This window comes from Anabrus simplex, chromosome 5 (assembly GCF_040414725.1).
Source record: "Anabrus simplex isolate iqAnaSimp1 chromosome 5, ASM4041472v1, whole genome shotgun sequence".
Taxonomy (NCBI): domain Eukaryota; kingdom Metazoa; phylum Arthropoda; class Insecta; order Orthoptera; family Tettigoniidae; genus Anabrus; species Anabrus simplex.
In genome coordinates this window covers 369,378,214-369,405,475 of record NC_090269.1, presented here as the reverse complement: position 1 = coordinate 369,405,475, position 27,262 = coordinate 369,378,214, and the positions used below count along the sequence as shown (strand labels likewise).

The 27,262-nt window shown below is 37.3% G+C and overlaps 1 protein-coding gene across 1 annotated transcript in view; it reads right to left on the bottom strand.

Annotated features, from left to right (window-relative positions):
* Positions 1 to 27,262, bottom strand: part of Rme-8 (receptor mediated endocytosis 8) — a 397,451-nt gene that overhangs the window by 307,339 nt on the left and 62,850 nt on the right. Inside the window, exons 11-12 of the mRNA XM_067147687.2 lie at positions 13,156 to 13,311; positions 12,684 to 12,938 (exon numbers count right to left, since the gene is read on the bottom strand). Coding sequence (XP_067003788.2) covers positions 12,684 to 12,938; positions 13,156 to 13,311 — 411 coding nt within the window. The remainder of the gene's footprint in view (positions 1 to 12,683; positions 12,939 to 13,155; positions 13,312 to 27,262) is intronic.

The window sequence follows — 27,262 nt, the reverse complement described above, 5'->3', positions numbered from 1 at the left end:
TTCTGAGGAAGAGAAGGACAAATTTTGGAAGATCCTAGATGGAGTAATAATGGAAATACCAGACAGTGAAAGGGTGATAATTGGTGGAGATTTGAATGGACATGTTGGTGAGAGGAAAAGTGGTGAAGATAGAGTTCATGGTGGATGGAGTTAACAGAGAAAGGAATGCGGAAGGGGGCAGTTTTGTGGAATGTGCAGTATCCTTCGACCTAACGATTGCTAACAACAACTTTGAACAGAGAAGAGAATAACTTGAAACTTATAACCGTAAGAGTGGAGACCAAATAAAAAGTCAGTTAGGTTACTTGTTGTAGAGAAGGAAACACCTAAAGGAAATTAGGAACACCAAGGTCACATATACATTGAAAATGTGGTGGTGCAACACAAACTTTTAGTGGCCAACAATTATGAGATGGTAGTGGGAAAAAGATGTAAATATATCAAACAAGGAGAACAAGGAATAAAGTGGTGGAAAATGAAAGAAGAGGGGCTGCGAGAAGAATTCAAGGAAAAGGTGTTAAGGGAAGCAAGATTTTTTTTTTTTTTTGCTTTACTTCGCACCGACACAGATAGGAATGGGAAGGAAGCAGCCATGACCTTAATTAAGGTACAGCCCCAGCATTTGTCTGGTGGGAAAATGGGAAACCAAGGAAAACTATCTTCAGGGCTGCTAACAGTGGGGTTCGAACCCACTATCTTCCGGACGCAAGCTCACAGCCGCGCACCGCTAACCGCACGGCCAACTCGCCTGGTATGGAACTGAGATTATCAGAGGATGTACAGGAGTAGTGGAGTATCAATAGCACTGTTATAAAGAAAGCTGGAGAAGAAGTGCTTGGAGTAACATCAGGAAAAGGACCACCAGAAGGTAAGGAGGCATGGTGGTGGAATGGGGAGGTTCAGAAAGTGATAAAATTGAACAAGGATGCTAAGAAGCAATGGGATTTAACAGGAAAACAGGAAGAATGGAAAGCCTATGAGATTGCAAAGAAGACAAAAAAGAACCGTGGCAAAAGCGAAGGCTGAGGCAGTGGAGGAGGCGTATGTAGAGCTGAAAAGAAGCTGCCAGGATGACAGGCAACTCACAAGGAATTCTAAAGCAAGAGATAAAGCATCCAAGGACATAACATCAGTGAAGCAGATGAAGGATGAGTCAGGTATAGTAATACCCGATAAGGAAAAAATACTGAAAAGACGACTAGAGTACTTTGAAAGTACTGAATGAGGAAAATGTGAGAGAGAAGTACAAGGATGGAGAGGTAAATGAAGAATTGACCCAAGCCATAAGTAGGGAAGGAGCGGAATACACGGTAAAGAAAATGAAAAATGGAAAGAGACTCGGCGCAGATTAAATCCCAAAAGAAGCATGGAAAAACCTGGGAGAACAGGGCATTGATATTTTCTGGGATTTAATTTAATGTGGAAGATTTGGAAGCAGAAAGAATATCACATAAGTGGAGAAGTGGTGTACTTGTCTCCATATATAAGGGGAAAGGTGATATCCAAAACTGTGGCAATTATAGAGGAATAAGGCTGATGTCCCATACAATGAAGACATGGGAAAGGATCATTGAGGTGAGGTTAAGTTTAGAAACCGAAGTTTGCGAAGAACAGTTTGATTTATGCCGGGAAGAGGAACAACCAATACTGTACAATGTTTGCATTAAGGCAACTGATGGAGAGGCAGAGAGAGATACAGGATGTTCTACATATGGCCTTCATTAATCTGGAGAAGGCGTATGACAGAGTGCCCAGGAAGGAGTTATGGAGAAGTATGAGAAGTAAAGGCCTGCCAGAAAAGTACGTGTGAGTGATGAAAGATGTACAAAGGTGGGATGATGCAAGTCAGGAGCAGTATAGTTACAGTGAAGGCATTACCAGTGAAAGTAGGGCTATAACTGGGGTCTGCTCTCAGTTCGTATCTCTTTGACCTGGTAATGGATGTGCTAGTTAAAGATGTAAAGAAGGCAGCACCATGGAGCATGATGTTTGCTGAGAAGACATTGTATTCTGCGAACCAACCCAAGAGGAACTACAAGAGAAGCTTGAAGAGTGGAGGAAAGGTCTGGAAGAAAGAGGAATGAGGATCAGCATGGTGAAAACAGAATGTGTAAGGAAGCACAAGATCTATATGTTAACCTGCAAGAAGAACTACCAATGGTCAGGAAGTTTAAATATCTGGTTCATACGTACAAAGTGATGAACGACTGGAGGCTAAAATACAGCACAGGGTAAATAATCAATGGATGAACTGGGAGAAACAGAGTGGAGTGCTGTGTGATAAGGTCAGCTGCAGGATGAATGGAAGACTCTACAATTATTTTTTTTCTAAAATTACAATTTGCTTTACGTCACACTGACACAGATACGTCTTATGGCAATAATGGAGTAGGAAAGGCCTAGGAGTGAGAAGGAAGTGGCCGTGATCTTAAGGAACAACCTCAGCTTTTGCCTGGTGTGAAATTGGGAAACCACAGAAAACCACCTTCATGGCTGTTGGCAGTTGAGTTCAAACCCTATCTTTCGTATGCAAGCTTACAGCTACGTGCCCCTAACTGCACAGCCAACTTACCCAGTCTCTACAAATCTGTGGTGAGACCTACAGTGCTTTATAGTGCAGAAACTTGGCCAATCACAAAAGCCCAAGAGAGAGAGGGATGGAAGTGGCAGAAATGAGAATGTTAAGATGGATGAGGAGTTACAAGAAAGGATAGAATAAAGAATGATTACGTCAGAATATCAGTGAATGTGGGACAAATAGGAAAGAAGGTTCAAGAAAGTAGGCTAAGATGATATGGGCATCTGCAGAGAAGAGGGGAGGAGTAGGTGGGGAAGAGAGTTGAAAATCTGGAAACTGAAGGGTTAAGGAAGAGAGGAAAACTAAATATGAGATGGAAAGACAAGGTAGAAAGGGATCTAAGAGAAAAAGGTTGGAAGAGAGAAGCACTGGATAGACATTTATGGAAGAGAAGTATCCACCAAAGCAACACTGACCCTAAGTGACAAAGGTAAAAAGCTGAGAAGAAGAAGAAGAAGAAGAAGAAGAAGAAGAAGAAGAAGAAGAAGAAGAAGAAGAAGAAGAAGAATGATCATTATTAAAGATGGGAATTTGCCTATTTTATTCCTGTGTCCAGAAATGTAGGCTTTTGAGATATAAATCCATTTTAGGGTCTTTTTAGTTATATTTCATTGGTTTTATTGTGCCTATAAATGCCTATTTCAGGGGTTTGTACCTATTTGGAGTATAATTGCCTATTTGATGCCTTTTGACTGTATTTTAAAACAGCTGATTTTCTTCCAGTCCATTATATTGTAGCTAGTGTGCTTGACAGAATTATCTTCTCTTTTCTCAATATCTGTTTACCCCGCAAACAAAAATGGGAATTCTCAGAAGTCACCAGAAATAGTTGTAGGGAAATTTCCATCAGGAGAAACAAGGAACCATTTGACCTCGAAGCCTTCAACCCCTCCAACCTCCTAAGACATATGCGAGAACCAGTCAACGTCGAACTATGTTGCACAACCCATATGCCCTGTACCTCCCTTTCGATGCGACCTGTTGAACGCGTACGCTTTATGTTCAGAACGTGTTGTGATTTATTGTGAAGCGGGAGAAGAAGAAGTGTGTTTGCGGCAATGCCCAAAGAAAAATCGTCGAAGTCCTACTGGCTGAAACAGTGGATCACAGGGGATCCCAATTTCACTATGGATCTCTCAAGGTTGCTGTAAGGAGGTAAGTTCGTTTGTTCCTTTTATCTTTTCTGTGATTAAGAACTATGATCAGATTTCATTGTAGTATATATAGGGAGGGCTATTATTTTATGTATTGTGGCAAGTTGTTTTGTTGCAATGCTGTATTAGTCGTGAACTTTCAATAATTTATACTGCTAAAATGTAAATAATCATTAAATTACTGAACGAGGAGTAAGAACGTCAGTGGTCTCTTGTCAGAGAATGGATGAAAATTAAATTGGTATTTTGAACTGTGATTCATTTCCTGTGAAAATAGAGATTTACAACTGAAATGCAATTTTTAAAACTCTCTTTAAAAATCGTGAATTCTATTACACTTCCGTTAAACCTTCGCGAAACACAGGTTGCAGATCCAATGTAGCCCAGCTAGAATGATGCCACAGCGTGTTTTACAAGGTTGCCAGGTTACAAGACCAGGCCAGCGAAAAGACCGTTGGTCTGGATTGGTGAGGACCAGTTAGTAACCGTTGTACTTGGAAGGGGGAAGCAAAGGGAGTCTCAGGGGCGTAAGATCCCAGGTTAACAAACCTTTATCATCCCCTCTACAGTCTTGCTAAATTGCGACAAAAATAAGTTTATGGGCGCATGTAACAACAATTACGCGGTTTTTAATTTTCAATGAGGGTGGCAGCCTTGTGGGCACACATGATACAGTATCTACTGCAGGCAACAGAAAATAGTCTTCATGACAGCTGACCCGGCTGACCAAAGCCAGCAAATAGAAACAAATAAAATGTTCACAAATCTGAGATTTATAGCGCCTACGTTTTCATTCTTCTATATAAGTAAGAATACTGCTAGGGCCAGCTTGGTGGGTCCTTGGCAAACAAAAAGGACGGATCTCTCCTTTACACTGCTCCGGTATCGTTTCAAGTCTTTTTTATTTTATTTTTCACCGGCGAACTCAACACGATACTGCCAAATTATAACTAAAAATCCTTGAGGACATATTTCTATGTAAATTACTAATTCCCTTGTTCCTACTTTAAAGTTTTGTACTTGTAGAAACATCATCTCTAATAGTCTTTTTTTATGAAACAAATACATGATATATACTACGCATTATTGCCAATTAGCCCAACTGTAGAAGTTTAAAATATAGGGACAATGTAATTTATGTCAATTTTATTATTTTTTGGATCAAATGTGAGAAAAATACCACATAGATCAACTTAGAAATACTGCGATGCATCTGATACGAGTACAGAAATCTCTATCAACACAGCCTTTCTACCAATACACTTTGGGCAGTGACCAACAACCATTTTCTTCACACCTATGCACTGCAATGTTGGGAGCTAATATGCCCCTGCATAAACCGGGGCATGTTCAAATTTCAACAAACTGCCGGGAGGAATCACCGAGTTGGAGAAGAGTGGCATGCCCCTGGTGGTGTCTTTTAGGATTGTGGAAGAATTCAGAGGAAGTTTTGACCAAACCTCTGGGAAAGCAGCCACTGTCAGCAAAATAAAACTAGATGAAGTGACTTCATTGAATTTTTGTCCAATCACTTCATGTGATGTTGAGAGATCTTTCTCTCAGTACAAAACCATTATGCACGAGAGGAGAACAAGATTGTTACCGGAAAACATTGAAACATTGCTTGTAGATTCCTTTTATAGTAATTGAGTGTGTTATTATAAGTAATTTTTTCATGCATATTTTGTTGCCTATTTTACACATTAGCGCCTATTTAAATGCCTATTTTGGCTAATTTAAGAGTCGTTATGCCTACCTATTTTAACTTTTTTTAGTGCCTATAATTCTTGTCTCTAGTCATGAGACTGGGCATTAACACAGTTGAACAGTTGTTTGTGTCCCTGGCTTTTAACACCACAAAATTAATCATTGGTGCTGTATACATTCCACCCAAGTCTCCTTTCCAAAAATATTTTGAACATTGCAGTGCTGTTGAAAAAATTATGTCAAATCTTGACAACCATTTATTGCTAATTGTTGGAGACTATAATCTACCACATCTTAATAGGATAGTAAATGAAAAAAAATCTTCTGGCCTTATGTCAGTAGGTAACCACACTATGCAGTCCAGTTTAGTTATAGACTTTTTCTTAACTCTGTTTAAATCAGTTTAATGCTATCCCAAATTTTCTGAATCCCTTTCTTGATTTGGTTTTCAGTAACTCCAGTTCCATTGAAGTAAAATCTAGTAATGAAAGCATTGTCCCCCTTGATAGACACCACCCAGCATCTCCAGAATTGACTATTACTTTCCTGTGATTACTTGTAATATAACCTGTGTACCGTATGCGCACCTTTAAGCGATACATGGACACCCTAGTGCTGAATAGGTTGACTTCGGGTATCTTTGAGATTCGTATTGGCAACCTTTGAAACACAAACTATAGAATTTCTTTACCTATAAATGAGCTTTACAATTCCTTGCCTGCTGATAGTTTTTATTTTGACTTTTTAAATGGTGACTATAATGGACTAAATTATTATCTGTCACAGTTCAGCTGGATGTTTCAAAATGTATCAACTGATAAAGCAGTAGAAACCTTCTATTCAGTACTACATTATGGCATGGAACTTTACATCCCTATACGGTATTTTAAGACTCCCAAATTCCCAAAATGGTTTAATCCTAAATTGAAGTCCCTGATTATTGAAAAGAAGAAAGCCCACAAGCGATAGAGAATATCAGGTCTCAATAGTGATTATCAGCATTTCTCGAAATTAAGAAATGAATTCAAGTATGATTCTAAATCTTGCTATACAATGTATGTCTCCAACTGTGAACGAAGTATTACTTCCAATCCACAGAAATTCTGGCAATATCTAAGTTCTAAAAGGTCATGTAATAATATTCCTTCAACAATGCATCTTAATGAAGTTACAGCAGATACTGGAGAAAATACTGTCAATCTTTTTGCTAACCACTTTTCATCTGTTTATTCTTATCAGAATAGTAGTAGTATGTCGCATGATTTTCCTTTCTCTGTCAACCTATCAGTTATAAACATTAGTAAGGCAGAAATTTACAACAAACTGATACCTCTGGAATTAAAGAAAACTGTAGGACCTGATGGTGTTTCAACTTACCCACTCAAGTACTGCTCATTTATTTTTATGTGAAGCACTCTTATCTGTTCAAATTATCATTAAACCAAGGTGTTTTTCCAGTTGAATGGAAGAAAGGATTTGTTAGTCCAGTTTCCAAAAATGGTGATAAAACTAACATAAAACAATATAGACCAGTTATAATTTCTTCTCATATTTCCAAAATTTTGACTCAATAATTCTTGACAAAATCACACCTCTCTTTAGAAACATCATCACTGATGAGCAACATGGATTCTTTTCAGGACGGTCAACCTGTAGCAATCTTCTTTTATTCTATCAGTTCCTCTTGGATGCAACAGAGAACCACTCCCAAGTGGACTGCATTTATACAGACTTCTCAAAAGCTTTTGACACTGTCGACCAAGATATCTTGCTGCAAAAACTAACAGGCTATGGAATTAATGGGCCTCTCCTCTCATGGTTTGAATCGTATCTTAAAAATCGCCCGCAGATTGTTAAAATAAGGGATCATTTTTCTGCGCCTATTATTGTTACCAGTGGAGTTCCTCAAGGGTCTCACCTTGCACCCTTACTTTTTACTCTCTACATAAATGACATTTAAAATATACTTAAGAATTCTGAATTGCTTTTGTTTGCCAATGATGCAAAAAAATTTATGCAAATTATTGATTGTTTAAAACTTCAAGAAGATTGACATCATCTGGAAAAGTACTGTATCAAAATGGGTTGAAACTGAATCATGAGAAATGTAAAATAATATCGTTTTCTTTTTAAACAAGAAGAAATTATCATTTCAGTACAAATTTAGTAATAACTACATTCTAACTCCTGTTTCACAAGTTAATGACCTTGGTGTTTTATTCAGTTATAACCTATCGTTTAATGAACATATTGAAAATATTTGTAAGACAGCATTTCAAAGATTGGGTTGCATTACTAGATATTCTAGAGAATTTTCAAACTTAGCTACCTATCGATTGCTGTATGTGTCTATGGTACGCCCTATACTAGAATACTGTACACCTGTTTGGAACCCTTCTCATCAGACCTCTATCCATAGATAAGATTCAGTACAACATAAATTTCTTCGTTTATATTCATTTAGAGCAGGATTCTCATATGATAATGTTGATTATACATCCCTACAACAGTCCTTAAATCTGCATAGCCAGGCACAATGCCGTGAATTATTGGATACACTCTTTTTTTTAAATTGCTTCATTCCTTGGTGAATTGTCCACAACTCCTTGCAAAAATTAACGTACATATACCAGACAGACAAGGTTCAAGAATACATTGTCTACAAATTGGCATAGAACTAACTACGCATTCAATGGGCCAATTGAACGAATGTCAAGATCTCTAAACAAAGTGGATATTGATATATTTAACTGCTCATTGTCAAAATTTAGAAATCACTTACATAATCTCCAGAATTGACTATTACTTTCCTGTGATTACTTGTAATATAACCTGTGTACCGTACGCGCACCTTTTAGCGATACATGGACACCCTAGTGCTGAATAGGTCGACCTCGGGTATCTTCGAGATTCGTATTGGCAACCTTTGAAACACAAACTATGAATCGCTTATGCATCGCTGTGTGACATCTGGTGTACACTTTACGTACTAGTACTGTTGTTGTTTACACAGCAAAGCCAAACTATAGAATTCATGCTGGGAACAAGATTCGCATCGAGAAATGTTATATAACGTTATATAAAGTGTGTATGACACAGTTGTTGGCTTAAGATAATAAAGGTTTAAAAAATTCATATCGATCGGTCATATTATCGATTCAATTCAGATTTCATTTTCATTCAGTTGGCAGTATAACCGAAACTGAGAGAGCTCCCTCCTTCCTCCACCACCCGTACAAAGAAATATCGCTAAAAGGTGCGCGGACTATATATATCTGTACATATTTTTCTACTTATACTCCATTGAACTTTCTTTTTAGTGTCTTTTGTTTTTGTTTATTCTTCTCTACTGTTATGTAAAATGGTATTACCGTTAAAAAAGTATTATTATTAAGTATTATTTATGTCACCCCCTCCTCTGGGGATGGTAGGCGTGTCTCACCCCCATAGCACCTTTTTCTTCAACTGATAGCAAGTCGTATGTGTACTAAGAATTGAAGAAAAGGTGGAAACTCAGTTACAAGAGAAACAATTTGGATTCAGAAGTGGAAGGTCAACAGTGGAACCCATTTTCATTCATTCTGAGACAGATTATGGAAAAGAGCTGGGAATATTAGGAAGGATGTAGTAATGATAGATGCAACTAAAGGTCTTCTAGTAGGAATTACAGTGAAACCTCGTTAGTGCGATCTTCATTAACATGCTTTCCCGCTTGGCACATTGTAAATTCGAAGTCCCGATTCTCACCGTATTAAATCTATACAAAAATACCTCACAATCACGTCACGAATTTTCGCTATTACCGCTTAGTATGATCACATTTTCCTAGCCCAAAAAATGTCATTTGTCATCCCTTGTGAAATAAACGTTATTTCCAACTCTGATAAGATCCGTCGCCACAGTTGCGTGATTATGAAAGAAAAAAAAAACCCTTAAATTCCTGAACATCACAGGATAATGTGCACGTTTGGGGAGCAAGCAGTTAGCCTCAGGAATGTTTGCTTTTGCTTGCCGGTTAGCAGCAAGATTGCTGAATAACAGAGTGAGTCTATTTGTCTTGTATTTTACATTCCATTCAGAAGTTAGAAATTTATTTTGTGTTGAGTGGTAAGTGAAGTGCAGCTAATATTTGTCACGTGATACGGTAGCCTTTGTCTGGATTAGAAACATAATCGTGTGAAACTGACTAGCGTGGTGCATATTAGTCATGAGATAGCCTAACGGAAAAATCATGAAATTCCTTACTAATGAAGACAAAAGTAAAATCTTTCAAAAAGTGGTTTGGCATCCACATCTTTAAGCGCACAGAGGTCGCAAATGTTGAACTTGCACCTTCCAGTTTCGACTCTATCATTCTACTATAGGTCGAAGTTTTCAAAATGGCAGTCAAAGTCATTCTTCCTGATTCCTCCCGGTCGCATATGGACGAGTGTAACCTCCAATTCGTTGTTTAAGAGTGCGACCAGAAAATAATGTTTAATAACCCACTGCTCCAAAATAAAAGGCTTCTATTAACATATGGATTAGAAAGAGTGTGATCTGTAATAATACTTGGATATTTTTATTGGCCCCCGTGCATATGTTTCCATATTTGTTGTTTGGTATTGTTCAAACCTTTGTTATTTTATAAGCCCCAGCAGAAAAGGTTAAATATTTGTTCTCTCATGTTTTCACACCTTATAATACTTTCCTCTCATGTTTAGAAATGGTAGATATAGTTTTCACTGTTCTCGCGGATACACGGTGTAAAATGCCCTCATGTCAGAAAAAAAACGTATCTAGTGTTTCCGTATCCCTGTTTTATAGTTTTTATTCATATATTCAGTAGTATGTTTCCTCGCTCAACAAGTTGATTTTTCTTGTCCCCTGCAGAAACATCTTACTGAGGTTTTACTGTATATGATTTTCATGATTTTTCTACATGATAATATTTAGATGAGCATATTTCTGGTGATATTTCTGAAAGCAACATGCCATAATGTGTAGATTCTTTCTGGTAATGTTAACTCTGAGTGTGTTAGTTCTATGCAAATGATTTAACTAATTATTGTCATACGAGCACTAAGCCACGTGGAGTTTTAGGATCGTCATATGAGCACTAAGCCACACTGAGATTTAGGAACATCATATTTTCCAGAGCATACGACTTCATTCCTGTATTATCTGAACGTGATATGAATGAGCACGCAGTGTAAATTTGTAGAATAGTGTTCATCTGCAGATATTTCTAGGGTTAACCAGTAATAGTTATTCCTTTTGTAGTGGTGATGTGTAGATTTGAGATGATGCCAGATTCTGAGAAGCACGCTTTATTTCAGTTAGGTGCTGTGACGTGTTTAATTTATGTACTTGTTCTGTTATTGTGTCATCCAAGTTGTTTAAGATCTTTCAGAGTTGCATTTTTTGTTTGAATTTTCTTGGAGGAGGAGCTGGAATAATTTTAATTTGATTAGATAATTCACGAGATTTAATTGTGAAAATATTTTCTTCTGAAGAGATATTTATTCTAGTTGTAGAGTTAACTTTGATTTTCACTTCAACCTTTGCACAATTACATTAAATTCTTATCTTAATGTTAACGACTTCAAGCCAATTTTAATAGCATATTTCCACAGTAAATTGTTTTCTTGCTAATTTTCAGTTGAACTAATGTAAATATTCATATTTGATTTTCTTTCCACATTTATACCAGAATATTTTAAATTCTGTCAACGAGAATTTCCAATAGTCAAGTCAGAGCCAAATCAAAATTCAAAATCGATGCTATATTTGATTGAATATTTGTTAGAATGGGTAGGAAATATTTTGTTATGTACCATCTCTTTGGTTTGTTATATTTTGATGTTACCTTAAGTGCAATTTAATTTATATTAATGTAACAATCATTTCTCATTTTCACAGTTTGCCAGGATGGCCTATTATTTAAATAAATTAGTGACAAAGTTTCAATTTTACACAATTATTATTTCCTGAATCCTATTCATATCCCTGGATCCACACATATAAATCATGTCAATTCCTTGAGCACACCTGAGGTGTCTCCTTGCGAGCCGATGACTAGCTACATTTTCTATTACATTTGTCGCTAAATGGGCAGAATATTTAGCATAATTTGACAGAATTTATCCATAATATGAGACACATACATTCAAGTAACACCGCAGAATTCTGCATACAATTTGGAGCAGAATCTAGTACACATTCTTCAGTCATATATAGGGCTAACTTTTCTCATTTTTTATTTTTTACTGCTTAACCCTCTCCCGCCCATAGCGTAGTAATGCGTAGCGCGAAAGCTTAGGGCCTCCCGCCCATAGCGTAGTAAAGCGTACTTGTAGTCATATGTATGAGCCATCTATCGGCCGATAGACAAATATAACTTACTGTTACTAGCATGTGCACTTCCTAGAGACCAAAGATATTAGTTTTCTTCTTTTAAAACCTTAGCAGGCGTATTAGAACACGAAATACGGAAGGCAGTGACATATTGTAAACAAACATGTCGACGCGCGATAACGACATTGAACGTTCGGTGAACGATAATTCTGACTGTGAAACTGTTAGTAGGAACTCAGTGACGTGGAAAGTGAAAATGAAAATGACGATATTTCAGGAAATGACGACGTACACATGTGTGATGACATAGATTGTAGGCCTAACCTTCAGTGGACAAATACATTGTCTTACGTCGAACCGGCGGACTTTACTGAAGAGGTAGGACCTTGCCATTCTCTTCCTGTGAGTAGTACAGCATTAGAGTATTTCTCCCTTATATTTGATGAAAACATTTTCAATTTAATTGCCCAGAAAAAGCTTTTGTACAATATACATTTTTATAAATGTCTGCATAATGATGGCTGAAAAGAATTGCTTTAATTCTGAGGAAAACATGCATTTTAATATGGGCAGGAAAGGGTTAATAAACAATATGCTTTCCCCATTCAGCGACTGCCATAAGAAAAAGACTGCCATTCTGCATACAATAATGAATGAATGAATGAATGAAAAATAAGTGACAACGGCAAACACAATATCTCATAAAAACTAAAACAAGAAAGTTAAAATTTGTCAGTTGATGTTAATTGCTTCTCAACTCTTCGACTATATTACCATGCAATATTTCAAATGCAGGCATACCAAATTTGCTCGAAAGTACATTCCACTGTCATTTTAGGTTATAAGGTTAATATTCCATCAAATTAGAAAGTAAATGTGCAATGTTGGGAAGTTTAATTTCAACTCACCATGATTCTTTTCAGAAGGCCCATGGCTGTTGGATGTCCAGTAACCCACAGGCCAACCAGATGGCGCGACAGCTGCCGATGTGTCAATAAGCGGCCATCAGTGCCGGCAGTAAAGAGGGCTATCAATAAATGTCGAGGTAATGCACCCTCTGCCAAAGCAAGATCTTGCATGCGAGCAGCTACTTCTTCTTCACCTTCTTCAATCACTGCTCGCATAACCAAACCAGCACCTTTCACCACCGCCAAAGATGGATGCTAATGAAACAAGCACTTGGTATTTAAGTCAATTAGCTCTAAAATATGTTACTGGGACACAGTATAACAGATACAGAGAAAAAGGAATCAATTCTTTGAAATATAATTTCAAGAGACAATTTCAAACTTTAATAATACTGAACTTCTCAGACGAAGAAACAAAAGTAAAAGAAATAAAAGCATTTGCAAAAGCCAATCACTCAACACATATACGGACCTGAAACAATCTGAAGAGAGACCGGCCTCTATCTGCTACCATTTCCAAGAGAGTATCAAAATGTTTGCCATCAGTGGTCTCACTGTAGGGAACACACAGGGCGAAGGTAAGATAGTCTAACATGGCTGATACAACTAATGCTCCTGTACCATGAGTCTGTGTGACAGAAAAACATACATAATGTTAACAGATAGAAGTAATTGGAAAAATTTATGAGTATTTTTGACCACGGTTTCATAATTTCATGTGTAAATAAGATACTTGAAATAGACATTCACCTAATGAAAACGCAACATTTTTAGAAAAATAATGTGAAAAATATTATCATTCAAAACTACAAAATTCCACACAAGCAGTATCTAGTACACATTCTTCAGTCATATATAGGCCCAACTTTCCATTTTATTTTGATTGCATGATAAACACTATGGTTTCCCCTTTCAGGGATTACCATAAGACTCAGCTTATTGAATAATATGATTATACAGTGTGTCCCGCTCCCAGCGGTCGGCAGTCGACAAGCACATGCACGCTCTGAGCGGTATATTCATTACTACATGCTGACTCACTGCATAGCCACAAGGTGGTCAGTTACTCAAGTCTGTGTGTTGTGGGAAGCTATGAAGCTGTGAAGTGATAGGTTTGTTGCAAGAGCAAGTGTGGCTGAATTACAGTATAATTAATTAATGACAATATGATACCACTGAAACGCCAGATAATGAGATCAGATATGGCTATTTCCAACAGGATTCTGTCACAGCTCACATTGCACACGATTCTTTGCAAGACAAAGAAGCGGTTTTTGTTGTTAGGATAATATCGCAAGGGTTATGCCCCCCCTCCCCCCAGCTCTTACTGTGTGCGACTTTTATTTGTGGGGAACCCTAAAAAGAATAAAGCTTACAGAAATAATCCTTGCACCACAAATGAACTTGAAAACTATATAACAACAGTAATTAAGACAATTATGCAACAATAATTTATACATGCGAATAGAAATTTCATTAGAAGATGCCAGGAATGTTTGAATGCTGAAGGACACCACTTTCAACACAGTCTGTAAAACAGGTTAGTACTCATGATAAAGGCTATTGGGTACATAAATAAGCAATAAATGTAATAATATCTGTAATGGAATAAGCGGGAGGTTATGAATATACCGCTCAAAACATGCATGTTATTTCCCGGCCCCACTGGGAGTGGGACACACTGTATAATTAGAAGTGAAAGGATTTGAAAGATCTTAAAAATATGACTGTAATTTGAAGTGATTACATATACTTGCAACTACGCAAAGAAGCCTGGGATTATACAACTCGCACCAATCATCAAACTGATGACCTGAATGTAGTCAAGTTTGGCTTGCAGTAAGGAATCGTTGGATTATAGTTGGAGCATATCTTAGTGTACACGTCAGATGTAGTGAAGATGCACGGAGAAGCTATAATAAAATACCAATACTGTATACCAAAAATTTTTGGGGGCAAACTCAGAAATTAATTTGTTATAGTGAAATTTTTGTTATAATGAAGTAAATCTATTCTTAAGAACTCGCCTGTTGTTACATCTATTGCAGAATCTAAATATGAATTTACAGATTTTAAAAATAGCTTAAACTGGGTGAGATGGCCGTCCGGTTAGGGTCGTGTAGCTGTAAGCTTGCAGCATTCGGAAGATAGTGGGTTCAAATTCCACTGTCAGCAGCCCTGAAGATGGTTTTCCATGGTTTCCCCATTCTTACACAAGGCAAATGGTGGGGCTGTACCTTGTGCTACCTTCACAATCCTAGCCCTTTCCCATCCTTGCATCACGGAAAACTTTTGATGTGTTGGTGCGACATTAAACCACTAAACCCCCACCCATGGCGCAACAGCCCCGGAGGGCCCCATGGTTTACCAAGTGACCGCTGCTCAGCTCGAAAGCCTGCAGATTATAAGGTGACGTGTGGTCAGCACGACAAATACTCTCAGCCATTATTTTTGGCTCTTTACACCAGAGCCACCATCTCTCCATTCATTTGTAATTGCATAGGCTGAGTGGACCTCGAATGAGCCCACAGATACAGGTAAGAATCCCTGACCTGGCTGGGAATCGAACCCGGGGCCTCCGGATAAGAGGCAGTAACGCTACCCCTACAATGCAGGGCCGGCCATTAAACCACTAACAAAAGAAAAACTTAATATTTATTAGCTGACAGGAAAATTAGGAGAGACAAACACACAAAATAATGATACAGAATACCTGCAAAAAGTTTCCTGTAAATTTTCAGAATATCAGTTTTATACTGTTCCAATACACTATGTTCTGAACTTTATTTTTTGAAAAAGTGTGTGATTAATTTTTGATAATTTTTGTGCCAACCTCTAGAAATCCAGCAAAAAATGTTACCACCGTTAGAGCATTTCATTCACAGATGGTTCCAGTGCATGAAAACTAATGGTAACTCTGCAGAAATTTGAGAGAATGTTCATGAAACATGCAAGGATATTTCAAGTACAGTAAAACATTTCTGCAGGGGCCAAGGAAAGAGAATGTGTCAAACAACAAAATGTACTACTGAATAGGTGAATAAACACTAGCAACAGGGATATGGAACCACTTGATACGTTTTTTCAACATACAGTAGAACTTCTTTTATATGTTTCACATTTACACGTTTTCTACACTTATACTTTTTTTTTCAGCGGTCCCGACAAAATCCTATATATGTTACGGCGAGTTATTTCATTTAGATTCACAATTAAGTATTTATTATTTTCCAATGATTGCTTAAGGCAATTTAATGGTTAAAAGTGGTACATGTTTCGTATTTTATCAACATCTTCAGCCACATAACACTGTTTAGATGAAAAATATATAAAATTGACAAAGTAATGCTTAAGAGGAAGCGTCCTTAAAATTAACATAAGATTGACAACATTAAAACAAAAACTCAAGAGAAAATATATAAATTATTACTACAATTGAAAGCAGTTGTCAAGGAAACACTTGTACAATATTCCATAGAGAATATGTCCTAAATGAATATTCTTTTCTTAATAATTCTTGAAAAAAGGTCAAATTATAAATGATAAATTATACAGTTTATAAGTAATTGTCGAAATGAAGAAAACCAGATATCACAATGTGGTTCTTATTATTAATGCAGATGAAAATATAACTAATTCCTAGTTGTCAATTCTTATTAAGCCTGCTTTCCTTTGGAACAGTAACTCCTGTCATTCTTTCACAGTCTTGTGTCTGGTGTAATATTGATGATGCGTTCTTCCTCGCTCTTGCACCTAAGGAGGAGGAGGAGGAGCGGGGGATATAGGTGTGTCAAGAACCTCCTTGCTGCCACCTATAGCTTCAACTGAGGAGGAATAAGTTGTAGGGCTATCTGTAGATGGAGAAATTCCAATTCTTTTTTCGTGATCTTTCTCAAGCATTTTCAAATATACTAGAATTTGATAATATAAAGGATTCTTATATTCTACAGCCTCATTTAGGTTACCATTTTTCTTTATAAGTTGGTCTAGATGAATGTATAGATCTTCATATGTGTTCATTAAGCTGCCCTTCTTTAATTTCTTTATGATGGTCAGGTCTTGTTCTATGTTGGTAAATTTATGACCTGTGGCAGTCATGTGTGATCCCATAGCTGAGAATCTTCTATGTTTTTCAGCATTCACATGTCCAAATATCTAACTTTAAAATTGCGGCCAGATTGTCCTATGTATGTATTCTTGCATTCAAAGCATGTGAGTTTATATATTCCCGAATCAAAAAATTTATCTTTTTCCAAGAGATTTATTGTATCATGGTTGAAAATACTATGTTTCATGTTGTTATTGGTGGAAAATGCAATTTTGAAATTTTTTCTCTTAAATAAATTTATTATTACGTGTATGTTTGGATTATTATATGTGAACTTGATATATTTTTCAGTTTTACTAGGTTTGATTGCTAATTTGGAATGCTGCTTCTCCGAAAATGTATTAATTTATTATTTCGGAGAAGCAGCATTCCAAATTGAACCTAGTAAAACTGAAAAATACATCAAGTTCACATATAATAATCCAAACATACACGTAATAATAAATTTATTTAAGAGAAAAAATTTCAAAATTGCATTTTCCACCAATAACAACATGAAACATAGTATTTTCAACCATGATACAATAAATCTCTCAGAAAAAGATAAATTTTTTGATTCGGGAATATATAAACTCACATGCTTTGAATGCAAGAATACATACATAGGACAATCTGGCCGCAATTTTAAAGTTAGATATTTGGAACATGTGAATGCTGAAAAACATAGAAGATTCTCAGCTATGGGATCACACATGACTGCCACAGTCATAAATTTACCAACATAGAACAAGACCTGACCATCATAAAGAAATTAAAGAAGGGCAGCTTAATGAACACATATGAAGATCTATACATTCATCTAGACCAACTTATAAAGAAAAATGGTAACCTAAATGAGGCTGTAGAATATAAGAATCCTTTATATTATCAAATTCTAGTATATTTGAAAATGCTTGAGAAAGATCACGAAAAAAGAATTGGAATTTCTCCATCTATAGATAGCCCTATAACTTATTCCTCCTCAGTTGAAGCTATAGGTGGCAGCAAGGAGGTTCTTGACACACCTATATCCCCCGCTCCTCCTCCTCCTCCTTAGGTGCAAGAGCGAGGAAGAACGCATCATCAATATTACACCAGACACAAGACTGTGAAAGAATGACAGGAGTTACTGTTCCAAAGGAAAGCAGGCTTAATAAGAATTGACAACTAGGAATTAGTTATATTTTCATCTGCATTAATAATAAGAACCACATTGTGATATCTGGTTTTCTTCATTTCGACAATTACTTATAAACTGTATAATTTATCATTTATAATTTGACCTTTTTTCAAGAATTATTAAGAAAAGAATATTCATTTAGGACATATTCTCTATGGAATATTGTACAAGTGTTTCCTTGACAACTGCTTTCAATTGTAGTAATAATTTATATATTTTCTCTTGAGTTTTTGTTTTAATGTTGTCAATCTTATGTTAATTTTAAGGACGCTTCCTCTTAAGCATTACTTTGTCAATTTTATATATTTTTCATCTAAACAGTGTTATGTGGCTGAAGATGTTGATAAAATACGAAACATGTACCACTTTTAACCATTAAATTGCCTTAAGCAATCATTGTATCGACTAGGTGGAAAATAATAAATACTTAATTGTGAATCTATTGAAGTGCGATACGGACCATGAAACTGATTTTATGTAATTATTTCATTTATACGTTTTTGACACTTATATCCCAAGTCCTCGAACACAAAATGCTTCATTTATAGGTTCGTGATAGTTTCAGTCTTCAAAATCGCAAGAAATATTCTAAATAAAGACTTATGACTCGCCCTATACTTTTCTTGGAAATCATAACTCTACGCACATGTTTGCAAGCCTGAGCGACCTGGAAGCTATTTTTGAGCTTACTCTTTGGTGTTCTGTGCTTCAGGTGTGACCGAGTTGTGATTAGCATCGTGAGAATCGTGAGTTGTGAACATGGGTGAAAGAAAGAATGAGCATTACGACTGCTGAAAAATTATGAATTTTGAGTGTAGCGAAGGAAAGTGGCAACATGAAACGAGTTGAAACTGCTAAGAAATTGGGGATCGCTCCTCTATCTTGAATACTATTTTAGCTAAGTTTGCGGAAACTGAAGAAAGTGTGCGTGTTAGGTGTTACGACAAATAATCAGACCCACATTCAGAGTGGAAAATATGAACGCCTGGAAGATTGTTTATTACAGTGGTTCAAGCAACATAGGGCAGAAGACATTCCAGTCAGCGGACCAATGCTTTACGAACTAGCGATCAGACTAGGTGTAGAAAATTTCAGTGCTTCGTCAGGCTGGCTACACAAATTTAAGGTTAGACACGGTATCGGCAGTCATAATGTGTGTGGGAAAAACAGAAGTGTCGATGACGAGACTGTGTAAGATTGGAAGGAAAATCGTTTGAAAGAACTGACATCTCGATTCGCTCCTAAAGACATTACAACATGGACGAGACAGGCCTCTTTTTTAATGTAATGCCTGGACATACAATGGCATCCAAAGGGGAAAAATAGCATAGCGGGAAACAAAGCAAACAACGTGTAACAGTTCTGTTATGTGCCAAGTGACGGAAGTGAAAAACTGCCTCCTCTGACAATCGGCAAATTTCCAAAACTGCGTTGTTTTAAAAACGTTGCTGAGCTCCCCACGAATTACACCAACATAAAGAAATCCTTTTTATTATTTATAAGTTTCATTTTCCGTTTTGATTGGATTCAGTGTACAGACAAGAAATGTGTTCCACCTATCAATACTTATTTATTGTAAATGGATTTACATTAGTACCGGTTTCGGCCTTCCATGGCCATCATCAGCTAGTACATAATTATAATACAGCCGTTAGACAATATCACAAAGATGTTTTTATGTTATTATTAGCTTATCTTTACAGATAATAACTACAACACGAATACAGAGGAGAGAGGTGTCGCCACCAACAGCTCCTAATCAAAATTTAAACTCAAGTCTTGCAGTCTGTCATAAAACTTACTGAAGTACATCAACAGTTGGATTACATAGTACTAAAAAAATTTTCACGACAAGGGTTTTCACCATGAATCAATATGACATATATCAGCCATAGTATGTTTTAATATAATTATATATACACCATATTTTAGTGTGTTTAACTTATTAAATGTTTTATACTGTGGCTTATGTATTTTAATATGTTTAATGTATTTATGTCCAATGTATACTCAATAGCTTTTAGTTTACTGTAGCCATCACCACTTTGATCACATATATTTTAACCTTACATACACAAACACTACAATATATTTTATTTTCATCCCCATTAGACATCCAGATGATCTAACATACTAACATCTTTGTGATATTGTCTACTGACTGTAATATAATTATGTACTAGCTGATGATGGCCATGGAAGGCCGAAACCAGTACTAATGTAAATCCATTTACAATAAATAAGTATTGATAGGTGGAACACATTTCTTGTCTGTACAATAAAGAAATCCTTGGTCACTACGAAAGTTTTTGAAGACTGGCTTTGAAGCGTGGATGCCAAAATGGGAGCAAAATGTCGTAGGATCTTATTGTCATGGATCGATGTCCAGCACATCCTCCTATTACTTCATATCTGAAGAATGCGACTGTGGAATTTTTCCCCGCGAACTGCATGAGCGAGCTGCAGCCACTCAATCTTGGAGTGATACACAACTTCAAGTAGTATTATCATAAAATGCTGGTGCAGCATGCAATCAGATGTGTAAACGTCGGAAAGGACAAAATGAAGATAGACATATTACAGGTAAGATTTCTCTCATTTATTTCCTCTTTTTATAAGATTATTCATGTTAATGTGAAATATTTGCCCTAGGACTTTCAGCAGTACCATGCATTAAGGGCTGTTTCACACTAGGTGACAGGAATTGGCTACCAGCTGGCCGTGCTTGTGAAACATTATTTTAAATGGATTTCTTCACACAGGGCTACTCTGTCTCAGCGACCGACCTTGAAATATTTAATTTAATTTCCGGGTTGAACCGTGTTGTACTTGTCTGCACATCACGTACAGTTTGCCGACGTTTCGAATACATTGCAGTATTCTTTGTCAAGGCGACTGAAATACCCCTACTCGATCCAGGGTAATCAGTCTCCCAGGCAGAAATTACACTACTCGAGTGGCCCGGACCTTGGCCTTTTATATCCTGGCCTTTCTGGCTGACGTAAGCCCTGGCTGTCTCGTGAGTATTCTGGAAAGTATGTGTCACAGCCAGGGAGTGGGGGCTTACGTCAGCCAGAAAGGCCAGGATATAAAAGGCCAAGGTCCGGGCCACTCTAGTAGTGTAATTTCTGCCTGGGAGACTGATTACCTCGGATCGAGTAGGGGTATTTCAGTCGCCTTGACAAAGAATACTGCAATGTATTCGAAACATCGGCAAACTGTACGTGATGTGCAGACAAGTACAACACGGTTCAATCCGGAAATTAAATTAAATAATTCTTCACACCGTGGAAGCTTCACTTCTAAGACCTTGAAACAGTTCACTCCCGCTACCAACAGCCGAGGCAGATTTCGCAACCCCGACTGGTGACAGTTCATAAACTACCACTGTGCACTGGGGTCTTCACATTCTTCAGTTGCGTTCCGTTCAGAACCCCCTTCAGTGATTGTGCATTTCACGTTCCTTCAAGTTATAGATTCCGTTTCAAAATACTATAAACTGTACTAAATAAATTACATTCAGTATGAATGATGTCCAACTCCTTGGCTAAATGGTCAACCTATTGGCCTTCAGTTTAGAGGACATGTTCGATTCCCAGTGGGGCCGGAAATTTTTAACTGTGTACGGTATGGTTTGCATCTGTCCCCACAATCTCCTCTTCATATTCATATAACACATCACACTACCAACCACTAAAGAAACACATAATAGTGAACGCACATAAGGTTGGCGTCAGGAAGGGCATTCAGCCGTAAAACAGGGCCAGATTCAGATGGGTAACACAGTTTGCATCCACGACCCCACCACTGTGGAAAACGCAGTAGAAGAAGAAAAATATTCAGCATGATATATCTAGACAAGTAGACCGAATAAACACGGAAGACTTCATTATACAAATTATACAACCATCTGGAACTTAAAATGCAACGAATATAGCAACAGAGTTGAGAAGAGAAATGGCTGGTCTCAAGCAATGACCATCTCAGTTCAACTATCTCAAAGTTAAAACTTATCTTTTGCTTTTCTCAACCTGGTATCCATTCCGGTAATATCTTCTTTCACACTTTCGAAGACTTCCTCAAAACGTTTCTTTGACATACTGAAGAAACTAATAAACTTGGTCATCACATAAATAATCTAATAATTTACAGAAAAGTCCTTTTTCCAAATGATCTTTCAACACAGGATGTGAATGAAACCTACAAAACTCTCTTTCATTCTTTCTATTTGACAATAACAAGAGGCAAGAAGATGATGAAAACTGGTAGTAGGCTGGGGAAGGCGGTTAAGTAGTGTGGCGGGCTACCACTCAGCGACACAGAATTCTTATGAGCTAATTTCCGGCCGCCTAGTGTGAAGCGGCCCTGAAAGAAATGATTCTCTGAGTTGTTGTTATAATAATCTTGTGTCTTCAAACAAATTAAAAACAATAAATTAATATAAACTATTTTCTTTTCATCTGATAGGCAATGCAATACATCGCGGCGTCATGGCACCGTGTTTCAGAACTTACAGTTCAAAATTGTTTCCGAAAAGCTGGATTTGGAGGTAGTTCTGATGATGACTATGATATCATAGACGATAATGGCGATGCTCCTCATAATGACAGAGAATGGAGGAAATTGTTGACGCTAGCCTCGTCACTGCAGAAGCCATGACTATCTCTGAGATTGCTGAAGACGCACAAAGAGGTTTGAGTGAGGACTGCAATCACAATGACAATGATACCAAAGAGCCGCAGCATACTTCAGTGACCTTTAATGATGCTGTCAATGCTGTATGGATTATCAAACATTTTGTGCTGCGCCGTAACGTTTCTGAGGAAATAACGGTTGAATTGTACCGGTTTGAGAATATTGTTCATGCCGTGGCCAACAAAAAACAAACCAAAATAACTGACTACTTTATTCCGTAAAGTGAATCTGAATATTTTTAATCTGTGTGCATTTATTTTGTGTTTATATTGTTTCATATTGCCATATATACTTTGGAATATAACTCAGCTTCATAATTACAGAATTTCATTCTAGCATTTTTCACATTTAATGGTTTTTTCCTTCAGTCCCCTGTAAAACGTATAAACAAAGTTTGACTGTTATAAGTCATTACTTTCATTTTTTGTCCGTATTGAAAATAGCGATCTCACTTAATTTACACTAGTTACGTGGATCGCCAACCTCCGCTCGGAGACGGCGTCTTAAAGAAGAAGAATACATTTATTATTCAACCTATTCAATACATACAGTACCACGTTATGTGGTTAATTAGACATAAAAGATGTGAATATTATGGACATGTTTCGCCCTTCATATTGGGCATCATCAGCATATTAACTAATCTTAAAACAAACATTTTTAAAAAGATGATAACATTTATGGTTTATGAGAATTGAGCTAAGATTTGTTATGATATTAAAATTTATGGAACAGTGGTTAAAAAATATGGTATTGGGAAGTACAAGCACTAGTTAAAATTATTGTAGACTAATTTAAAATCTTGTCTAAAAAAGTATTTGTATCGATATAAAGTTCTAAAAAACGGCGCGTGTCTGGAACTGAAATGGATCCTCTCCGTTGTGAAAGTCAGCATATATTTGCTGTGGTAGCTGCTAACATAGGTCAGAGGGTGAATTTTGTTTGTATTATATGTTCCAACATTAAGAGATAGGTTAAGAAAAGGCAAATGTTATGATGCATCTTCAGTAAGTTGATTGGTTTAAGATACTCTCTGATATAACCGTTGCAAAAGTGTACTGGTTGGAGCTGCTATGAGGAGAGATTATATCAGTATTTGAAGGTTATATTTGATTTTCACATAAAAGTGTAGTCTTCTAGAAGATGTAGGAACCTCGATGAATAGTGTGTCATTAAACTGCAAAAGAACAAAAAGACGTATTTGACGTGTGTGTTTAAAACGTATGTGAATGTCCAGTATTGTGCATTATGTAAAGTGGATACTTACTCAAACGCCGTATGTATATCTATCTTGTTGTGTTAGGAGCCCTGTCTGGAGTTCCTACTTCGTGTGTTGTAAGGATGTGACGGAGGGAGGGGGGCATGCTGAGGGGGAGCGATATTGGGCGGAGCATTCATGTCAGTGTCAAAGTGGGAGGGGGACTGTTTGGAGGGGCAAGTGCAGGCTTAGTATTCGGGGGGGATAAGTGGAGTTGTTGATATGACAAATTTAAATGTTCGTGGGATCTTGTTTTGCTTTGGATTGACTGTTTCTAGTAACTTAGGCGTTAACATATATAAGGGACTCTTAACTTCCGTATCGTTGTTAAGGTTGCGATCTTTATTAAATGTCCAGAAAAATATATATATTCTCTAATTCATTTAGAAGTTTACCCTTATTAGTATTCCTGATTATTGAGAGATCCTTTTCTATTGAAGTAAAATGGTGACCTGTTTCCTTCATGTGCGTGCTCACTGCTGAATATATAGTGTGCTTATCTGCATTGAAGTGTTCCATGTATCTTATACGGAAGCTTCATCCAGTCTGTCCAACGTATGAAAATCCACACTGGGAACATGTTAACCTGTATACTCCTCATCATCATCATCATCATCATCATCATTTCCCTTTATCCAGCTGTAGCCGGGTAGGGGCAAATATGGTTCCTCTCCACTTTCTTCGGTCTTTCCACCACTCCTCCTCCAACACTGTGTCCCAGTCCAGGTTTCTTTCTATAATGCTGCGTTGGATGGTATCCTTCCATCTCAATCGTGGTCGTCCACGGCCTCTCCTTCCTTGGATTTGCATTTCCATCACCTTTTTTGGCATTCTTTCGTCGCTCATTCGCTTTATGTGCCCAAACCATCTTAGTCGGCTCTTCTCTATTCTATCATTCATTTTTTCCACTCCAATTTCTTCCCGGATTTCCTCGTTCCTTATTTTGTCTCGTCTACTCTTCTGTATCATACTCCTCAAGAATTTCATTTCGGCTGCCTGTATTCGACTCTCATCCTTCTTTGTCATTGTCCAAGTTTCTGCTCCGTAAGTTGTTATGGGTACGTAATACATCTTGTACATAGTATCCTTTGCTTCCATTGGCACATCTTTGTCCCATAACATATTTCTTACACTATGATAGAAACAACTTCCAGCTTGAATCCTTTTACTAATCTCAGCATCCAGTCGAGCATTCTCCATTAATTCACTCCCCAGGTATTTAAACGTTTCCACTACTTCCAGGGGCTTGTCTGCAAGTCTAATCTGACCTTTCCCTTCTTTCTCCCCTCTCGTCATAACAAGAGTTTTACTCTTTTCTACACTTATTTTCAATCCACATTCTTCAATCTTCCCATTCACCACATTCAACTGTTCTTGAACCTTCCTGTCGTCTTCTCCCCAAATCACAATATCATCTGCAAATAACATCATGTTCATTTCTCTTCCTCTATATGCTGCTTTTGCTGTTCTCATGATGTCATCCATTACTATTGTAAACAGGATTGGTGATAGAACACTTCCCTGTCTCAGCCCACTAGTTATTTTGAACCAACTTGTCCTGCCAACTTGTGTTTGCACGCAACTACAACATTCCTTATACAATGCCATGATCATTTTTATTAATCCCTGTCCAATTCCTTTTTGCACCAGACTGTCCCAAACTTTCGTCCTAGGGACACTGTCATATGCCTTTTCAATGTCAATGAATGTCATCACCATATCATTCCCGTACTCCCAATGCTTTTCCATTAGTTGTCTCATAATGAAAATGGGCTCTATTGTTGATCTTCCACTTCTGAAACCAAACTGATTTTCCTGTATCTGCTTCTCAACCCTCAACCTTATTCTACTTTCCAGTATTCTTTCCATTATCTTAGCAACATGGGATATTAGAGTAATTCCCCTGTAGTTCTTCAAAACTTTCTTATCACCTTTCTTGAAAATTGGGATGATTATTCCTTTTTGCCAATCGTCAGGGACCTCCTTATTCTCCCAGACATTCCTGAGAACCCGATATGTCCACTGCAGGCCTACAGCTCCAGCTGCCTTTATCATCTCCACTGAAATTTCATCTATTCCAGCAGCTTTTCCATTCTTCATCTTTCTTACTGCCATTTCAATTTCATTCATTGTAATTTCTTTATCCATTTCTTCGTCAACTAATTGTCTTTCCTGGTCGTCCATTGAATGACTGTCATCCGTTCTTATGTTCAGCAGCTTCTGAAAATACTCTCTCCATCTATTTCTTATTTCTTCCGGCTTTGTTAAAATTATGCCACCTTCATCCTTCACAAATCTGGTGTTTACTTGATCTCTCTTTTTGTTTCTTAAGATACCATACAGTAATTTCTTGCTGCCCTGCGTATCATCTCTCAATTTCTGTGTGAATAAGGCCCAGCTTTTCCTCTTTTCTTCCTCCACTACTTTCTTGGCCAAATTCTTTGCCTCCACATATTTTCTTCTACTTTCTTCAGTCTTAGATGTTTTCCATGCCTTCCATGCCATTTTCTTTTCCTTCACTTTAATCTTTACCCTATCATTCCACCAGTGTGTTTCTTTGTCTTTCACATTTCCTGATGTTCTACCACACACCTTTTCTGCACATCCAACTAGTGCTTCCTTAAATCTTTTCCATTCCTCTTCAACATTCCCCACCTCTGTCCTGGGTACCAAGGGTATTATTTCCCTTTGAAATTCTTCTTGTACGCTTTTCTCCTTCAACTTCCATACTTTAATTCTTTTCTCTCTTCTTAATTGGGGTTTTTCAATCTTTCCAACTTTCAATTTTCCTATCACAACTCTATGATCTCCACCAAAGGCTTCTTCAGGCATGGCTGTTACATCTACAAGGTTCTTCCGGTGTTCTTTCTCTACGATTATATAATCAATCATGGTCTTTGTTCGTCTGTCTCCCCAGCCATACCTTGTAATCTTCTGACTGTTCTTCTTCCTAAACCAGGTGTTTCCAACAATCATTTGATTCCTCCTGAGCCTGAATATTTACTGTTATTATTATTATTATTATTATTATTATTATTGATTTTATTATAATTGAAAAATATGTTTTGTGTTGTGTTGGTTGTTCTGAAGGCTATGTTCATGTTATATTTGTTGAAAGTGTTAGCAATTTGGTGGATAGCTGGGTTACTTTTTTTTTTGCTATGGGCTTTACGTCGCACCGACACAGATAGGTCTTATGGCGACGATGGGATAGGAAAGGCCTAGGAGTTGGAAGGAAGCGGCCATGGCCTTAATTAAGGTACAGCCCCAGCATTTGCCTGGTGTGAAAATGGGAAACCACGGAAAACCATTTTCATGGCTGCCGATAGTGGGATTCGAACCTACTATCTCCCGGATGC